We start from the raw sequence: 13,580 nt of genomic DNA on the forward strand, positions 1-13,580 counted from the left end.
AACAGTATCCAGTATTTTAATAACACTTTATTGGCATTATAATAGATTAAAAAAAGAAATAGATTGTAAAAAAAGAAATAGATTGTAAAAAAAAAAGTAAGGCACAGAGAAAAACAATAATAAATGCATGGGTTTCCCATGAACACTAAATGCACTCCAAATCGAAGTTTGTTTTAAGTTACAATATGTATCATAAAGTGATGATAAGCTATTAACTTTGAAGCTTAATTGCTGTACAGAGGATGAGTAAATATGACAGAACGTGCCACACTTGTACCTACTGTGTATTAAAACGATGAAAAAAGAATTAGCGCGATTTTTTGGTATTTGTGTAAATGCTAAGATGTGTGGATACAGCAATCAAAAGCAGGTGAGCATATTTCTCATGTGATACTAAAATCATACGCTGCGTATTCTGAGTACATCTGAGCATGCTGGCAGGCTGCGGTATAATATTTACTGCAATGTAACACTGTACTGTAAATCCTTCACTATTGAACCTCTTTCACATATTTCCACGTTTCCCTTCATCATCCTGTTTAAGTAATACTTAATATTAGCTTTAGTGAATACTTTAAGATGTCTCACAGGAGGACCTCACTCACTTTCAGTGCATTTTTGATTTTGTCACCTCCTTTGTAATATGTGAGGAAATGTCTTGGTTGCTTGTGCAGGAGAGTTTCCAGAGGAGTGTTTTTCTTCCTTCCATCAGGCTGGCTTCTCACACATGGCCGCTCGCGTTGGTGCTGGTGTCAAGGCCGTCGGTGGAGAGTGAGGATGGGGGGCGGGGGCCGCTGGGGGTGGCGGGCTGAGCGTGGCTGGCCTGAGACACCACGTCGTCAGACTCCCAGCGCTCCAGCTCCTCCCTCACCAGCCGCTCCATCTGCTCCCTGTGGACGTCTGTGTCCCGGCTCAGACGCTCGTCCTGACACAGAGACACAACACGGTTTGTTTACATGCACACAAGAAACTGCCTGCCGCAGGAAATCTGACAACAAGCACTGTTCTAATCTGGTTGCTGTCAATCTGCACACAAGTTAGCTGCGGGACAGAATTTCCATTTCTCTCCAGCGTCTTTATTATTGAAACATAATTCATAAATCCGTATAGCCTTTTGATTTGAGATGTACAGAGGTTTCCGTCAGACACACTGATTGTTCCCCAAACTGTGGAACAGCCTCTCATTTGATCTTAGAACAGCAACTTCAATTGGAATTTTTAAAAGTAAATTAGTAAATCTTTTAAACTTGGCTTATCATTTTTTGCAGTATCACTGTTCATGTTTTATTGTTTTTACATATTTTGATTATGTTCCTCACTTGTTGTCATTTTTTTTGTCATACTATGTAAAGCACTTTGGGCTGCGTCAAGCATGAAAGGTGCTCTGGGGGGCTTGTGGCGCAGTTGTCTAGTGCGTTGGTGTTGGGATCAGGGGGTCACAGGTTCAAACCCCACTGCAGTCAGCATGCCGTTGTGTCCCTGAGACACTTCACCCCAAATTGCTCCTGTGGGGATTGCCCACAGTATTGAGTATGTAAGTCGCTTTGGATAAAAGCGTCTAACAAGTAACATGTAATGTAATGCTATATAAATAAAGTATATTATTATTATTTATCTCTGCAGCTCCTCACCTCCATGACTCCGTCCAGCAGTCGGCTCAGCACGTCTCTGCGTTTGAGTTTCGCTCTCTCCATCGTTTCCAGCTTCACGATCACGGCGTCGATCTTTGACACGATGCTGCCGATGGAGTGCTCCATCCGGTCCACACGCCGCACCAGCCTGAGGAACACACAGCCCAGATTAACATGTCTTACTTTACTACATTACTTACTACAGTCATTCTGATTAGTCTGAACAACTTGAATACAGTATGTATGTACATTTTTAAGGTATGATAATGAGTCTGCCATACATTTCTATTATTAATCAGTGATTAGTTCAACTTGTATTTAATGATCAACTATGTCGGCATGAAAGGGTCCTTGTAGTTAAACAATAATCACTATGTTGTGATAACGGTGATCTTACCTTGCAGATTGATCTTTATGTATTCATGACGTAAAAACCCCGGTTTATTTCCTGATTGTCCTCGGTACATTTTGTGACTTTAATCTCAGATCATTTTTACTTTTTTCTATTAAGAAGTTAATTTCGTTCTTGTATATTTAAGTTGTTTGAAGATTTGGCTATTGTAGAGTTTTGAAGTTACAGTACAACAATGATGATAAAAGCTCCATACACTTGAAACTCTTCGTAGGAGACCCCCCCGGAGCTGCTGCCGCGGCGTCGCGAGCTGTGGCCGCTGTCCTCGTCATCGTCTTCCTCCGAGTCGTCCTGAGTGCGAGGGAAGCTCCGCCCACTGGTGGCTCTCGTCAGCGAATTGCGTTCCAGATCCAAGTCTTCCTGGCGAGCGAGCAGAGACACACTGAACATCTGCAGGCCGAGAGTAAACTAACACGTGCATGCAGAGGGTGTTTTGTTTTTGTGTTTCTGTAGGCATGGTCACTCACTCTCTCTTTCTCCAGGTCGTCTCTCATCTGCTGGTGTTCGTTCTCCGTCAGCTCCTGGTCTCCATCGTGATCGTACTTGGCAAAGATGGCCTGAATCTCTGCGTCTGTGTGGCCCTTCCTGAGACAAGAAAGAAATAGGAAGACACTCAGAAGATTTGGCATACAAATGTAAGGGTACAAAACGATAAATCAAACATTGAATTGACATCACAAGAGGTTTTAGCAGTCTCTCTCACCCTTTCAGATCCTGGCGCAGTTCATCGAAGTTGAGTTTTCCCCCGGCCTGACGCAAACTGTCAGAGATGTCGTCTACTGCCGTCTTCTTCAGTCTCAACTTCATCAAAGCTTTGTTACAACCCTGAGGGAGAAGAATACATACATTAGGACTGACCTGAACAAATCATCTAGAGTTTAAGGCAGGGGTGTCAAACTCAAATACACAGTGGGCCAAAATGAAAAAATTGGTACTAGTTGAGGGCCGGACTGGTTCAATGTTTATTGCAGAACTTATTGAAATGAACTTATTGCACATATTAAACCTGGAACTGACTAAGCTTAAGTTATTGCCTATAAAAACAACATTAAATAATCAGTTGCATTCATTTCTTATGGCTCTATCTGCAGAGTCATTTCTTATGATTACATTTTTCCACAGGCCAACAACAGCTTCAAAAAAACAATTCCACTCAAAGAAAAAAACCAAACATGCCCTGTTGTCTCAAGAAACAAAGTGCAGAAGGAAACATTGAAACTCAGTGTGCTGCTCTGATGCTAGTTCAAGCCAGATACTTGGCATCACATCTTGGGTGCAAGTTCATCAATGTTTGGGCTCAGGCTCTGAGCGGAGGAGACCCTCAGGGTTGAGTGAAGGTGTGCGTGCAATATACCGGCGGGCCAGATCTAATAGTAATTCGAAATTATCCTGCGGGCCGAAATTAAATCCACCACGGGCCTGATTTGGCCCCCGGGCCTTGAGTTTGACACGTGGTTTAAGGTAATACACAACCTTAAACCGCAGTTTACTTCTGCAAAAGTAAACTGCTGTCCCTGTTATCAAGATGAAAGCACTCTCATCAGAGTTATAAATGTAAAATAAAACTTTTAGGAATAAAAGGAGTAAATATTTTTGCTGTAAACTGAATACTGAAGAAAAAAAATAAAACGATATCCTTTAAGAAAACTAAGATTTAACTGATTGGTTAAAATGAAAAACTAAATAAAAAAACTGCTGTATCTCTATTTCAGTTTTAGTTTATGAGCTTTTATAAACTGCTTCCGGAAAAAAACCAATTACAATTTAGACGTTGATTGACACAGACATTTTTATGAAATGTTCCAGGCTTAACCCTGAGATGCACGAGTGACTGGACCCTACACTCTTCCATAAGTGGGTCAAAATGGACCCGTATTAGAATAATGTGTTTTTATGCCATTTTTGTTAAAATAAATCACTTTGTTTTGGGTTCACACTAGAAATATTTTACATTACATTTTTCACTATTTATAATTTTAGGAAAAAAAATTACATTTTGAAAAAAACGTTTTGAACATATTGATGCAAAGATATCCGCTATTCTGAGACCCTCACAGTATTCCAGTCCCTTCTCAAAACTAATCTCTTCTCCTCTTGTCTACTCATAGCCCACCCCCATCAATCCATGCCGGTTGATCAAGTTTGATAGTCCTATACCCCCCCACCCTAACCTTCCCTTATATTGTAAAGCGATTTTGAGTCGTTGAAAAGCCCTATACAAATATAATGTATTATTGTTAGTAATATTATTATTATTATACTGACAGGTATCAGATCTTGCTGTGTAAAACAATCTTCCTGAGAGGTGTCACTTGTGATGTAGTCTGTGTGGTCTACAGTGAATGTATTCCTGACAGCCACAGGTGATAAGAATCAAAGGTTACCATAGGATGCCATAGAAAATGCATGCGGGTCATGGGGTAGTAATACAAAAACTACAATTTCTTAAAATGTAAATTAAAAATGTGAATGGCATGATATCCAAAACATGTTTCTGGAGGAAAAGCTGGAATATAAAATGATAAAAAAATGTAATTACAAAGATACTTCAAGAAAACCACCTCACCGGGTCAAAAAAGACGCACTTATGCATCTGAGGGTTGGAGAAAACAACTCCACTGCCACCTTTCCCGGGAAAAAACACTGACATGTTCTAATATTCTTTATTTGTTCTAATATATTTTCTATTACATGTTTTCCAATATCTGTATCGGTAAGAAGAAACAACCAGACCCCAGAAATAGCAATATTTGGAGTGGGCTCTGGATCTTATTGCCATGGTGGTGGCTTCTGTTGATTCAATGGATTGAATCTGACCGGACAAAATGAATATTCCACGTAGCTCAATACCTTCTTAATGAGATCTGTCATTTCCATCTCAGACCTCTGCTGGGACATGTCGGCCTTCACCTCAGAGTAGGTGTCATTGATGATGGCCAGGAACATGTTCTGTATGGAGAGAGAATGGGAAAGGTGTTATTGTGTCAGGGAGGGGGAGTACTGTATGCAAACAACCACAGGACACTCTACTCACCATGAGAATAAAGACAATGAAGAAGACAAAGGTTGTAAAGTAGATCGGTCCGAGCACGGGGTTCGACTCCTCTATTTCTGAGAACTCGAAGTCCCTCAAGATGATGCGGAACTGAGTAAATCTACAAAAACAGAGACAACACATTCATTCATCAGGGAACATGACGGGTACTGCTACATGTGCGCACTGTGCTTTGAAAGACATACATGCTGGCCTGGAAAGTGCTGAAATCGTTGACTTGTGTTCCAAACACCAGGTATGCCAGCTGAGCGTAGGCCAGGAAGATGATGAAGAACATGATGGCGAAGCCCACCAGGTCCTTGGCACAGCGCGACATGGTGCCCGACAGCTGGCTCATGGTCTTGTTGAAGTTGATGAACTTAAAGAGCTGAGAGGATGAGAAAATATTAGCATTAGTCGACCGTATAGTAGTTGGGTTTTTATGTTCCACTCTGGCACTGATCCTCAAAGTGGGGTCTGTTAAAAATTTCCGGTTAAGTAATTTGTTTAGGTTTTAATTTTCTTTCTTTTACAAAACGAGCGACCAATTACATTTAGATTTTTACATCTAAAATTGTTTATACATCATAAATATATATCAGACACATTTTACTATTTGAAATACCATGATCAAATTCTGTGTTTTATTTACCTTTTTATGCACTAAAAGTGAAACACTTGACACTTAATTTGTGTGTGTGTGTGTGTGTGTGCGTGCGTGCGTGTGCGTGCGCGCTCGCTCTTAAAAGCACTTTAAAATGTAGCCTGATACTTTGTTAGTTGCAGTTTATTAAATTGATGTTCAATACGTATTCTATTCGGATATAATTCATATTATTGGATTTGATGTATTATATTCTACTATCATTGTAATACATTTCACTGAGCGATCTTTAACATATCGAGGATAACAGAAGTTTGAAACAAAGGCAACGTCAAATGAGTCCTCAGCTGAAAAAAACCAAATGAAAACCTCTGCACTGTTCTGTCTCTGGAGCAATTATGGATCAACATTAAGAATGTCTACCTTGACCCATGAGAAGAAGACGATGACTGCAGCCACGTTGTTGAACTGGACCTGCAGGGTGGCCAGAGCCTCAAAGCTCGGGTGAGCGGAGTGATTCTCCAGCAGGCCTTTCATCCGGTCGCCCACCATGGCTGTTCGCGTTACGTTCATGATGATGGCGACAACACTCAACTGAAAAAAGAGCAGACGGAGAAAGAAAAAACTCGGTCAATTTTCTGCGATCAGCTTCTCCTGGTTAGGATACCTTCATTGTTCATTCAGGCATGTTTTAACCAGGAGATAAATTATCTGCCGAGGTTTCCTCTCAGAAACAAAAAAACTGGGTTATTAAAACGAAATTTAAAACACTGATTTAAGCAAGTTTTCAATAAAAAATCTGTGTTTCTCGAATACAGCACAAACGTCCCGAAACGGCTATGAACAGAGTTGCCACTAATGTTTGCTCAACTGTTTTTCTCTAATAACTTAAGATCCAGGCGTCCAATGACTAAAATCCTCAATTAATTATTTAAAAACCACCAAATTCTAGAAAGTGTAATGTAAAAATATGGAATAAACAAGGAAAAACGATAGACCAGGGCTATTCAATTGGCGGCCCGCGGGCCAAATCCGGCCCCGGGATGATATTTATTATTTATTTATTTATTACATTGAGAGATAGAGGGGAAGACATTGCCTGAACACTTCGGCGGGCTCGGGTTTCGAACCCACCTACTAGCTACTGTAGTGACAAACTGTCATTTATTGCATCTCTGCGTGAATGATTAGATAATTTCACCTAAATTAAATCAAATGATGTTGATGGTTAAATTAGCTTCACATGTCGACCTACTGAGTTCTGAACTTGCCATTTAGATCTATAAAGGCCTTGGGGCTATGTTGTTTGATTTAATTAAACACAATATATGCACTCCACTATGCTGTTGTAGTATTTACTGTATCTGAAGCTCTTAATATGACTGCTCATATTTCAAGCCATCTTTTTCCCGGCCACTTGCTTTGGATCATTTTCATCAACCGGCCCCCGTTCCAAACTAATTGAATAGCCCTGCGATAGACAGTAAAGAGGGAGAGAAGGAACGAAAGGCACTGAAGTATTTAGCCTAAGTTATAGGGCACCTGCTCTATAAGGTGAGCTTCATGGGGAGCCCGGTCTGGTCGTTTTTATACATTTCAATGCGAAATACTTCAACTCTTAAATACATTTAGTAATCCCAAATACTATTGATACACACCACGACAATGAGCACATCGAGACAGTTCCACAGGTTCTTGAAGTAATGCAGGCGGTGGATGTGTATCTCCAGCACTTCCTCCACCACGTAGTAGAGGATGAATATGCAGAAAGCCACCTCACACAGACCCACAAAGTAGTCCCAGCTGGACACGTATCGGATCAGACGCACAGTCTGGAACTGCCAGGAGGTCAGCACCCCACCTGTCGCAGGGAACTCCACCAGCAACCTGTGTTCATACAATGATACTTTTACACTATATAGATCAATCTAAATAAAGCACATATAACGTTTATTTTATTTTATTGTAAGAGTAAAATATTATTTACATACAGATTGTAACTTTTTTGTTGTTGACAGCTATTTTGATTATCAAAGAATCATTTAAGTCATTAATTGACTAAAATAACCGATCACTTCCTTTGACTAATTGACTATCAGAAGTTTAAAAAACGTTTTGTAAAAGATGTTACATTGGGTTTAAGGGAATTTTCATGAACAATTGTCATGCATTTATCAATTTATTTAAAAAGATTAACCGTAGAATAAGTCAAAAAACAACAATTGATTGAGGAGTAATAAGGAGGAAACTCTTTCAAATGTTTCATCTGCACATTTATAGCAGCAATTTCAGAAAAGTTGAACCTTTAGTAGTATTATTATTAAGGTTGGAAAAAAACTAAAGTTGGATGGACAATCAGGTTAAACAATGTTTCATCAATGCATACATTTGTTGCATTCCATTCCAACCAGATGCCATTGGTCTGTCATTGTACTGATCAGTGATTCTCACCTGGCGATGCAGAACAGGTTAATGTTCCCGTTGTAGACGGAGAAGTCGAGGAACACGGCTCTGGTGCCTCGGTCCAGCCACAGATGGTCTTTGAGGAACTGCAGTTGGGTTGCTGACTCCTCTCTCGTTCGGGACAGGTCTTGGTAGTATCCTCCAGCTCCATATTTAGATATCTGGCCCCAATAACCACTGCCAGCCATCTCACTCTCTGCTGTATACATCCACCTAGGAGACAAAATAAAGAAGATATTGTAGACATTTGTTAATACAGCTTCAGTCCCATTCAAACTGGTAATCAGACCCTGAAAAGCATGGACTCACGCAGTTCCATTCTTGGGGCCAAAGGAGGCCGTGTCCTCGTTGGACGGGGTGTACATGTTGTAGCAGTCCTGAATCTCGCCTCTCAGATCTTCGTGGACGGAGCAGGACTCGTTGCGGACTTTAACCTGTCGGAGCCGTGGCACCCCGAGGAGCAGGTTCTCATAGTAGATGAGACTCTGATTCTCTGGCAGGCTCTTGTTGTTGTACCACACCTCCCAGTACATGCCTTTGAGGAAAGGTCCCTCTGTGAACTGTAAGGGTAGGAGAGCCAAGTTTACAACACAGGAGAGGCCAGAAATTAGAAAACCCTATATTTATTTATTTAATTGTGAATTTTGAATGTCCATGTTTGTACTAGTGTTTTTCTTCTTAAAATGTTTTTAAAATATTTTGAGATTTGGTTGAGCAGGGTATACTTGTACTTTTACTAGTCCTTTATTAGAGATGTGTCTGTTGTTTGTGTTTGTTTTTTGTGTCAGGATGGAACCCTTGTCTTTTTCTCTGCAAACAGAATCTACCTACGGGTACAAATAAATAACCTGAACCTGTACCTGAACCCTGTTGGTTATTTATTTTGATTGCAAAACTGGTCTTTGTCTACCACCCAAAATTAATAATAGTATTAATATATTTTACAGTACTCATTGAAAAGTGTATTGTTAGATATCAAGCAACAAAAATGTGTTATACATAGCTTTAACTTGCTGTGATAATATGATTTTGCTATAATCTTTTGTTATAGACACTGCACTTTTTTCTATGTTAGAGCAATATTTCCTACCTTGTTTTACTTCTGGTATGTATTTACACTGAAATGTATTTCTAAGGAAGTGGAACTACAACTGTGACCATGTGTGCTCAGATGAAAAGCACCAATGTACTCTTTTGCATGGCCTTTACTATACATTATGGCGCAACTAAGCTCTGAAGGCTACGTGTAGTTTGACGTTTTGGAAAATTAACTTAATGACTTTCTTGCTGCAAGTTACATGAGAATATAGACACCATTCTCCCCTCCGCCAGTCAAAATTAAGGATGAGAAACTTAGCTTACAAAGCTGAACATTAATTAAATGTGCGTTTTACCTTCCAGAAATCCTCCATGGTTGAGAGGCTTCTAAAAGAGGAAGGGTCCCCGGCAGACAGCGGTGTGTCCAGGAACAGCTGAGACATGACTTTGGTATAGTAGTACATATTGGCACTCACCATCCCATAAGTCACTGCAGAGCAAAAAAACTGTATTAAAACTGATATTCCTGTTAGCACTTGCTTCATAACAAGCTGTTGGTGAAATGCAGTCATACAACGGTAGAATCACAAGTAGTTAATGTTGTTGGTGTACGTTTGCTCTGTAAATCTAGTTAAACAATGCAAAGAATGATGAAAACAACAAGAAGTCAGTATTGGGTTGAATTGTATTTAGTTTCACTACACAGCACTATTCCTAGTAGCATTCAGCGTTCAGTTTTCAGGCACCAGCTCTGGAAACTGCTTATAATGTCGAGCTTTGCCTGGCAGAATATCCCTCAATCCAGTCTGCCAGGAAATAATTTCCTGATCCACCCTTAAACCACACTTATTTCACTGCAGCAAAAAGAGAGTAGAGAAACTTTACCACAAGTTTTCTCATCATATGTATTTTAAATGTGATTCCAATGATCTTTTTACCATCAGAAAATGTGGCCATCAAATGTGTGCTGTAGCTGTAACCCCCTGTCTGGTGTCACGGATTCATTTTCAGCTGCCAAAACCATTAAGCATACAATGTGAGCTTGGAAAATAACTTTTCAGCTACCAGAAAAGTGCCACGGCCTGCGTATTTTGTGCCACATTTTAAGTGCTTTCTATGAGTCACTTGGATCAACTATCATTTCAGTATTCTTGAGTGTTTACTTACAGATACAAACAGTGATGAGGAATGCGATGTATGTGACCATCTCCCTCAGTACGTTCCTGAGGTACCGCTCTCGACTGCTGTCACTGTCCTCCATCAGCTCTGTGCCCCACAGAACTGCAAAGACAAAAACAGCAATTCAAATGTCAGCATGTGTACAATAGATATTATTACATAAATAATGCATTAAAAATATCTGTATGTTTCTCCCTTAGACTAAGCTATTGAGTTAGAAAGAGCACAAACCCTAGACTAGGGGTTTTGAAAATATTAATTTTAGAGCAAAGATATAGAACAATCTCTTCTTCAGTGACTCTATAAAGAGTTTTTTTTTATTAGATTATAAATGTCTATTTATTATAAATGTTTACCTTTTTGCTATGTATGGAGCACTTTTTAGCCTGGACTTTGAGTGCTTTATTTAATATGATTTATTTTTCATACATAGTAGCATTTAAACTTTAGTATGCTAGAGTAGCTTATAGCTAGATAATTGCTGAACTATTCTAGGAAGTTTACAAAGAGCAGTGGTGTAAAGTAACTAAGTGTAGGTGTAACTACAATTTAGAGTGTAGTGTACTTTTTCTCCACCACATTCATTTTATACCTTTAGTTACGTTGCAGAATTGGCCTAATGATTTGAAATATAACCAACACTTCAATAATACTTTAGTTACACCTGGAGTAAATTCACCATCTACCCTTCAGTATACACGTTTATGTTAGATGCACCTTTACAAGCTGTGATAACACTTTAATGCAACAATATTTCTAATCAAAAACATATAATATATATCATTCTGAAATGGGTCAATCTGCATATTGAGTACTTTTACTGTATATAAATGTCAATACTGGACGTTTACTTGTAACAGGGTATTCTACACTCTTCTACTTCATTCTACTTTATAACAAGATCTGAGTACGTCTTCTTCCACCTCTGACAAAGTGGGTGACTAACTTCTGATCTTTTGTAGTATCTGCTTCAAATAGCCGCGGTGGAGATGCCTGTCCTGCTGCCGGGCATCCACAGTCGGGGTCGGGTAGAGTCCTCCCCGGGTGATGTGGGTGCTGCTGCCCGCTCCGGGGAAGCTGCCCAGGCCGCTGCTGCAGCTGCTGCTGGAGGCCGTGGACACCGACCTCCTCCCGGGACTCGCTGGAGGCCAGTCGGCTGCCATGATCTCCTCTTCGGGCTCAAACCCAGGGTTGTCGCGGCTCCAGGCTTGTCTGGAAGGGGGGGACGGGGTGCCTACGACTCCCCCGAGACCCAGGTCTTGATGCTGGATGTTTTCCATCTCTATCCCCTCGCCTGAGTCTAGTTTGTGCGGCACCTTGGCAGTCTGGCTCTGCGGCAGCTGCTGTGGTCTGACTCGGGATGAACTCATGGTCCAGTTAGCTATTTGTTTTCTATCTACTGCGGGGCATCTGCAAAAGTTACGCTAAACACTGTAGAATGTTATAACGGCTCAAGCATTTCGGCTAACCGTACCACCTAAAAACGCCTAAAAACAACAAATCTGATTAGAAAAGTGTGTCCAATAACTCCCTAAATAACTACATTAAAGTTACACGGTGTTTACAAATCAAAATCAAGACGTTTTAATAGCGGTATCATGCTCCGTATATAGCTTGTGTTAATGTAGTAAGTTAGTTTTCACTCTCAACAAACCGTTAAGAAAACTTTCCGATCTTCAATTCCGTCTCAAAAAACGATGTCTTCCTTAATACAGCGATGCCTTTAATGCGTTTAAAGTTGTTCCCTAATAAGCTATTTAAGTTGTTGCTAATAAGCTATTTACATGACACTGGTGGCTGCATTAAGATGCCGTGTTTATGTGGAAGAAGAAAGACACTTTTCTTGCCCCAGGACAGCCATCTTGTTCCTGAACTGAACTGTTCCCCTAAAAAAACTAATTCCCATTTGTCCGGGACTCAGATTACATTAGAAGTCATGGCGTCGCAGAAAAGGATGGAAAACACCTCTGTGTAAAATGATATTACATATGTTTTTGCTCCATTTATATTGTGTTTTCTTAAATGAACTGTTTTAATGTTCACTTTATAAAGAGATGTGTTTGTTTTTGTTGATTTGTAAAGATCAGAATGCAGCTTCCCATCGTGTTGACATAGTATATTTTTGTTATAGTTTTTAACAACAAATTAGCCTTTGATTTGTTTTTTAAAATATGTTAAGTACCGTATTTAGATGAATATACACGTCAGTGTTACATAATATCTGTATGTTTGGGTCAGCGGTTGCCATGACAACACAACAGATGGGGAAATTGAAACTGTTTAAAAGTAATTTTTTAAAAGGTTGGACAGGAGTTTGAGATATAAAACCACAAATTCCTAGTTAGCTTGGTGTTCAAAGAGTCAATTTCTTTAGAGCAACAAAGCATGGGGCTGTTAGAGTTTTCTTTCTGAATAAATCATTAATGCTGCAGGTTATTTGCTTGTAACTTGACATTAAAAGCAAATAGCCCATAGAAAGAGGGAGTCTGATTCGCTAACTATAATGTTTAGAAAAGGAAGGTCACAACCACCAGTAAACAATCTTTTAATTAAGCAGTTTCTATAGATTTCTCTAAACTCACCCTCAAAGTGTAAATTACCTTTAGTTATTTAAAGTGCTATCACAGAAAACACTGTTTCCCCCCATAATTTTACTCTTCAGAGCATCAAAAACACAAACTGACATAGGCTTATTTTATATTTCTCCAAAATGTCATTGTATTTCATTGGAAGTGGTGATAATACCTTACTTCGTTACCAAACTCAAGCATGAATGGTCCTGTTGATCCACAGTATCAGACACAACACTTGTTTGACCACTTGGTGGCACTAAACATCCAGACTTGTAAAAGCTTGATTATTATAAACCAGTGACAAGACTACTAAAAACCTCATGAACTATGCCTCCAAGTTGTTAAATGTACTATCCATCAAAGCACAATTCTTGTTCGTCACAAATGTTTGGCATATCAAACAAAGCAATTGGGCAGCAGGTGATGCTTCATGGCTGACCCCCAACGGTGACTGCTGTATAGATAGAAGACTGATAACTGTTATTCGGATTAATTATTTTCATTGGATGCATTTTTAGACTTCAAGCAGATCCAATTAATGAGTCATATTCATTGTTTTGAGGGACAGTTTGATAAAGAAAGGTTATTTTTCGCTTTATGAATAACTAATGTCTGACATTCACTCAAACAACAAGTCTCTGCAGCT

The 13,580-nt window shown here is 39.7% G+C and overlaps 1 protein-coding gene across 1 annotated transcript; it reads right to left on the reverse strand.

The window, feature by feature from the left end:
- Positions 1-9: 9 nt before the first annotated feature.
- Positions 10-12,240, reverse strand: pkd2 (polycystic kidney disease 2). The gene is made up of 15 exons (XM_034086599.1): positions 11,308-12,240; positions 10,350-10,463; positions 9,539-9,672; positions 8,454-8,704; positions 8,133-8,357; positions 7,340-7,568; positions 6,105-6,275; positions 5,284-5,465; positions 5,078-5,198; positions 4,894-4,992; positions 2,747-2,868; positions 2,511-2,628; positions 2,240-2,403; positions 1,632-1,779; positions 10-925 (listed from the first exon to the last, which is right to left on the reverse strand). The coding sequence occupies exons 1-15, from the start codon at positions 11,729-11,731 to the stop codon at positions 722-724; spliced, it is 2,706 nt and encodes a 901-aa protein (XP_033942490.1). The 5' UTR covers positions 11,732-12,240; the 3' UTR covers positions 10-721.
- Positions 12,241-13,580: the final 1,340 nt, after the last annotated feature.

This window comes from Pseudochaenichthys georgianus, chromosome 1 (genome assembly GCF_902827115.2).
Source record: "Pseudochaenichthys georgianus chromosome 1, fPseGeo1.2, whole genome shotgun sequence".
In the NCBI taxonomy this organism is placed as follows: Eukaryota; Metazoa; Chordata; class Actinopteri; order Perciformes; family Channichthyidae; genus Pseudochaenichthys; species Pseudochaenichthys georgianus.

Bases quoted from the DNA above. Each gene is read 5' to 3' on its own strand.
- pkd2 (XM_034086599.1), bottom strand. From the start codon at position 11,731: ATGAGTTCATCCCGAGTCAGACCACAGCAGCTGCCGCAGAGCCAGACT. The intron at 8,705-9,538 runs GTAAAACGCACA...CTACCCTTACAG, and splicing joins CCATGGAGGATTTCTGGAAG to TTCACAGAGGGACCTTTCCT. The intron at 2,869-4,893 runs GTATTGAGCTAC...CTTCTCCCTCAG, and splicing joins TGACAGATCTCATTAAGAAG to GGTTGTAACAAAGCTTTGAT.